This window comes from Phragmites australis, chromosome 23 (assembly GCF_958298935.1).
Source record: "Phragmites australis chromosome 23, lpPhrAust1.1, whole genome shotgun sequence".
NCBI lineage: Eukaryota > Viridiplantae > Streptophyta > Magnoliopsida > Poales > Poaceae > Phragmites > Phragmites australis.
Window position 1 is genome coordinate 19,941,193 of NC_084943.1, and position 5,187 is coordinate 19,946,379.

At 50.3% G+C, this 5,187-nt stretch overlaps 1 protein-coding gene across 1 annotated transcript; it reads right to left on the reverse strand.

The window, feature by feature from the left end:
* Window positions 1-1,844: 1,844 nt before the first annotated feature.
* On the reverse strand, window positions 1,845-3,498 carry LOC133906780 (aspartic proteinase nepenthesin-1-like). The gene has a single exon (XM_062348790.1). The coding sequence runs from the start codon at window positions 3,450-3,452 to the stop codon at window positions 2,157-2,159; it is 1,296 nt and encodes a 431-aa protein (XP_062204774.1). The 5' UTR covers window positions 3,453-3,498; the 3' UTR covers window positions 1,845-2,156.
* Between the last annotated feature and the right edge of the window lie 1,689 nt (window positions 3,499-5,187).

Below are 5,187 nucleotides of genomic sequence, written 5' to 3' on the forward strand. Positions count from 1 at the left end.
CGTCATCATCGTTGCCGACAAAAGTATCTTCAAACGCCAACATATCGATGTTTTCGTCAGTCGTCATAACGTTGCCTCTGTCTTCTTCGGCTGTGGGCTGCTCTTCATGTATAACCTCCTCATGTTCACCTCGCTTGGTCCAGCGGATATAGCCAGGCTTGAAACCCCTTGTACGTCGCAGCAGCCCTAAAAAACCTCCACACCATGAAAGAACTCTAGACCGCAACGATCAGTCTTATACATCCATGTTTGGTTCATCTACAAATTTATGTTTATCATTATGTTTTAGCAATTATTAAAAAACCATTGAACTGATAACCATGCAATATGTCAAAATACACATCTATTTATTGAATTACCTTGCATCTTAATTGCTTCATGTTAGATGGTACATCACCATCCGGCACTTGGCCCGGGTCAGAGGACCCACCTTCTAAATGCTGCCACATCCACTTGCGACTAGCGGATGCACGTGCCATCCCTACATCACAATATTCAAATTCAATATGTTGATCTATTTAGAGATGATTTTAATCCTTTTTCCTAATTCACTACTAGAAAATTATAGCTAGGTTTTAATATATTTAGAAATGATTTTAACATTTTTTTTCTTAAAAAAATACTAGAAAATTAGAGATCTAGGTCACCAAGATATAATCACATACTTTCAAATCTAGAGCAATCGAGCAAATAAATTTAACCATAAATGAAATGTAGATCATCTCTATATGTCCTGCAATGTGAAAATTGTAACTTTTACGCAATTAGAGCTCAATTGGAGGTCTAGCTGCTCCCAAAATGCATCACCATGGAGCAATCACATACTTTCAAACATAGAGCAATCTAACAAGTAAATATAAGTAAAAATAAAATGTAGATCATTTTACTAACCATAGAGTACCTTGGGCACGTAGGTTCCTCTAAATTTTGTAGTCTTCAAACGCAAGGTTGGGCACAAATGGCAAGAGCTGAGTAGAATAGAGCTCCTGCCTATTCTGTTTGAGCTCGGGGGAGAAGCGCATATTATATACTATATATTTATTAGTGCCGACCCGTAACACGAACCAGCATTGATACTGAATATCAGTGTCGGCTCATAGTTACCAGCCGACACTAAAATATCAGTGCCAATTCAACCCGGCTCAATCATTGATCAAACGTTACAAACCGGTACTAGTATTTCATCAGTATCGGTTCTGGCCTGTCAGCTTGGATGACTTGCTCTGTTATATGTCATCTGTAATAACTTGTTCTAAGGTAGTGAAGGAGCGTGACAATGGTATATCAGAGGGAGAACACAAGCGAATTGTGGGCATGGCGAGGCTCAAGAAGGTAGTTAAAGGTAACGACTTGAGTTGAAGATGTCCGGATTGGCTGATTAGCAAAGGAGATGACAACCAACAGCGAGACCAAGCGGTACCTGGTGGTTATCTAGCCACGCAAATGCACGGGCGACCAATCTGGTTTTTGTATACATAGCTGGTCATTGTTTCAAAAAAGAATATGCGTAACTGGTCAAAATATTAGAGACTCAACATCCGCCCAAGCAGACTAGAAATTGTCATTTATACATAGATATTAGAGAGCATTTGTCTAATATCACTAGGGACGTGTATAAATTGGAAAATAACATCCAGCTAGGCCACAGGTAAGTGCGTGTTGGATGTAGTTTTGATATTTCCCAGTGTTACCGAGCAATCATCATTCACCACTAGTCGGATTGATTAAGGCGCCTCCTCGGTTCAGAGGCTATAAGTCTTCATATCTCTTTTGCAATGATATAAGTTCCAATATCCATATAATAGAAAAGATACATCACGTAAAATATGTCATTCAAAAGAATATGTATACCACTTATTGTGGTGTAAAGTGATCGAATTCATATAGATTTTACAATTCTATAACAAATAAACTACCGCAGATTACAGATTCTATGGTTGTATAACAAATACACAAGTATAGCTTGGCACAACAGTTAATTAAGTAACAAAATACAAGCGTCTAGCCGTGTAATTGCGTGAGCAATTCGATCGGCTATTTATGGGAGAAAAAGGAGCACTCGTACATATCATACATACATATATATAGTGTGTGCACGCGCACAAACACATAAGTCGTGCATCATTCAGGCATCATATATAAATGATAAATCATCATCACATGGAGCTGCAGTCCGCCGGCTGGAAGGAGAGCACGCCTTGGCCGAGGTCGTACAGCAGGTGCATGTTCTGCTGCATGTAGTTGCCGATGATGGTCGTCTCGTTCATGGGCAGCGTCGCGTTCGTCCGCGTCGCCGCGTTGAAAACCAACATGCACTCCGTGGCCCTGTCGACGGGCCCCCAGTAGTTCTCCGGCGGCACCACGACGTCCCCGCCGCCGCCAAAGTGCAGCACCAACGGCGGCACCAAGCTGACGTTCCCCCGCGCCACGCACAGGTCCAACACTTTGGCCGGCGGGGTCACGAGGCTGGCGCCCAGTTGCCGGGCCAGCTCTGCCCCCAGTGCCTGGTACGCCACGTCAACGAGGCTCGTGAACGGGGAGCCGGAGTCGATCAGCACGCCGCCGGCCCACACCCCCGGTGCGACCTGCCGGAGGTCGAACGCCTCAGCGGGGATGGCTAGCTTGGCGTTGCCCACTGTCATCCCGACAAGGGGCAGGTAGTAGAACGTGTTGAAGGGGTCCTCCTTAGGGTTCTTGACGAACGGCACGGACGTCACCGGCACGTTGCCGCTCAGTTCGGCGGACGCGCCGACGTACAGGTGGCTCGGGTTGACGGTGTCGCGCAAGTATGGCGTGAGGCAGTAGGAGAACTTGGTGTCGCCGAGCTGGGAGACCAGCGACAGCGCGCCCCTGCCGAGCCCGATGATGCCGGACGCGCCGTCGAGTGACCCCTGCGCGATATCGGTCGCAATGATGCACCCGAAGGCGAGCCTCACTTTCTCGGACCGAAACGTGAACACCTCGGTCCCGAGGACCCCGGCGATGTCCCCGGCGCCATAGCTTACGAGGACGGCGCACGCCTTGCCGTCGCGCGTGCACTGGGTCTCGGAGTTCACGGCGCATATGGTGTCGTTGCACGACACGGCCTGGACGGTGAGCGACCGGGAGTAGTTGTAGAAAGGGAGGTTCTGGCTGAAGCACTTGGGGCGGCAGGTAACGCACTGCGTCCAGATGAGGTCGCTGCCGGTGTCGACGATGGCCTCGGCCCGTTGAGGCGGGTCCCCGATGTGGTACTCGGCGATGTACTGCGTCTCCGCCCAGCGGACGGGCGCTATCACCCCGCCCATGGACGCCAGACGGCGGTGGGTGCGCTCGGTGGCGCGATGCAGGCGCTCCTCGACGGTGCAGTTGTCCTTGGCGTCTACATGGGTGAGCTCGAGGCGGAGGCCGCAGGCGGCGAACGACGACAAGGAGACGCACAAGAGCGCGAGCCAGAGCAAAGGCCTCGCCATTCTTACCTGACCTGAACTCCTTAGCGTGTCTCTGTTTGTGTACGGGGGAGGTACAGCCGTACAGGGAGGGTACGTGTATATATAACGTGCATTTGACTGAGGAATTGATCGGTGTGGAAAAAAGGAAATTTTTTTTGCATCTGCCACTGCAAATTGCACGATTTCGTTTCTGCTATCGTAATCACTGCCAATTCTAATCTTATTTTCCTTTTGCCCCACTACGATAAGCAACCGTGAGTAGGTTCTGATTTTTTACCTATATTTGACTTTGAAATTGGGCATCAGGATTTTTGAGAAAGACTATGCTTAGCCCTCTCCTAGTGGGGCCCCCAGTCAGTAGCACTATTCAATGATGATCTGCTTTAGTTGCAAGTCGAGCCACAGGCAGAGCCGGTCTGCATCTCACAAGCCCTAAGCGAAACAAATTGATTAGAAGGAACCGTACAAATAGGTTAGAAGGAACACAAGCACCTGAGAGTTGAGAGAGGACGTCATAGTTGTTGTTCCAAAACATAGTAGTAGTTGTTTCAAAACAGACAGGACAAGTGGTTCCTCTCCCGCACGTCTCCTCCCTCCGTACGCCTCCTCCTGCCGCTCCACTCCAACCTCCTCGTGTCAGGCCGCCTCGCCAGTCGCCGCCTCCCCCGCTATGCTCACCTCCCTCGTCTCCCTCTACATGTGTGCCGCCCTATATCCAAACCCTCGTGCGAAGGAGCGCGTGCAGGGCGAGCCACTGCTCTACACCATTGGTAGTGACGGCACCGCCGGAGAGGTCACGCCCACCTCTGCCCTAACGCATCCGTCCGACCTTGCGCGCATCCACCACTCCTCCTCACACTGCCTCATGAGCGATGTCGTCCTAGGCCTCATCATCGTGATAGCTCTGCAACAACCGCTGCCTCACCCTCTGCACGAACGAGCCGTCAGCTCTCATCGCCATCGCCGTCGGAGCGTGCCCCCCCTCACTGTCAGCAAATAAATCTTGTGCCTGATCTGTTAGCTAGTTAGTTTGGTGTTTAGTTGCTTTGGTCTAGAGGCATGCACGAGCTCACAACATGTGTGGATGCCGTGCGTGCGATGTAGGGCGTGGCGAGAATAGCTCGTGGTGTCTGAGTCTTGCACCATGAACAGGACGCACGTCGCGCAGGTCGTGGGGATGGATATGGCTGAGGCGCAGCGTGAGAAGCGCTCATGCGCTCTTTCATTCGGTTGGAAAAACCGGCAAAATAAATAGAGAAGAAGGACCCCTGAAAAGCTGTAGTTTTAAAGGAAGTACCAATTTCTCAGTGTTCGTGTGTGTTCGTTCTTGGGTTCTCGGCGGTGATCGTTGACCGGGAAACCTGACAATTGGCATCAGAGCTCGGTTCCAATCCTGGACCCGTGATTGTGCACTTGAGGGCGTGTTCATGCCTCGAGGACGCACGAACTCGATGCGCCAGCGGTCGATGTCACCGCTAGCGCACTCCCCTCCTGAAGGTTCTGGCAGTCGTGCCTCGGACAGCGGCAAGAGCAATCGCGGGCTGGTAATACACCGCATGGTCAAGGAGGCGGGCGGCTCAGCGAACTACCCACTACTGAACAAGACGAATTACAATGACTGGTCCCTGATGATGAAGTTGAAGCTTCAAGAGAGATGCCTCTGGAACGTCGTTGATCTAGGCGGTGTTGAGTTCCATGAGGACCCAATGGTCCTGGAGGCTATCTGCAGCGTGGTGCCGCCCAAGATGATCTCCTC

Coding starts and splice junctions, on each gene's coding strand:
- LOC133906780 (XM_062348790.1), bottom strand. CDS start 3,452: ATGGCGAGGCCTTTGCTCTGGCTCGCGCTCTTGTGCGTCTCCTTGTCG.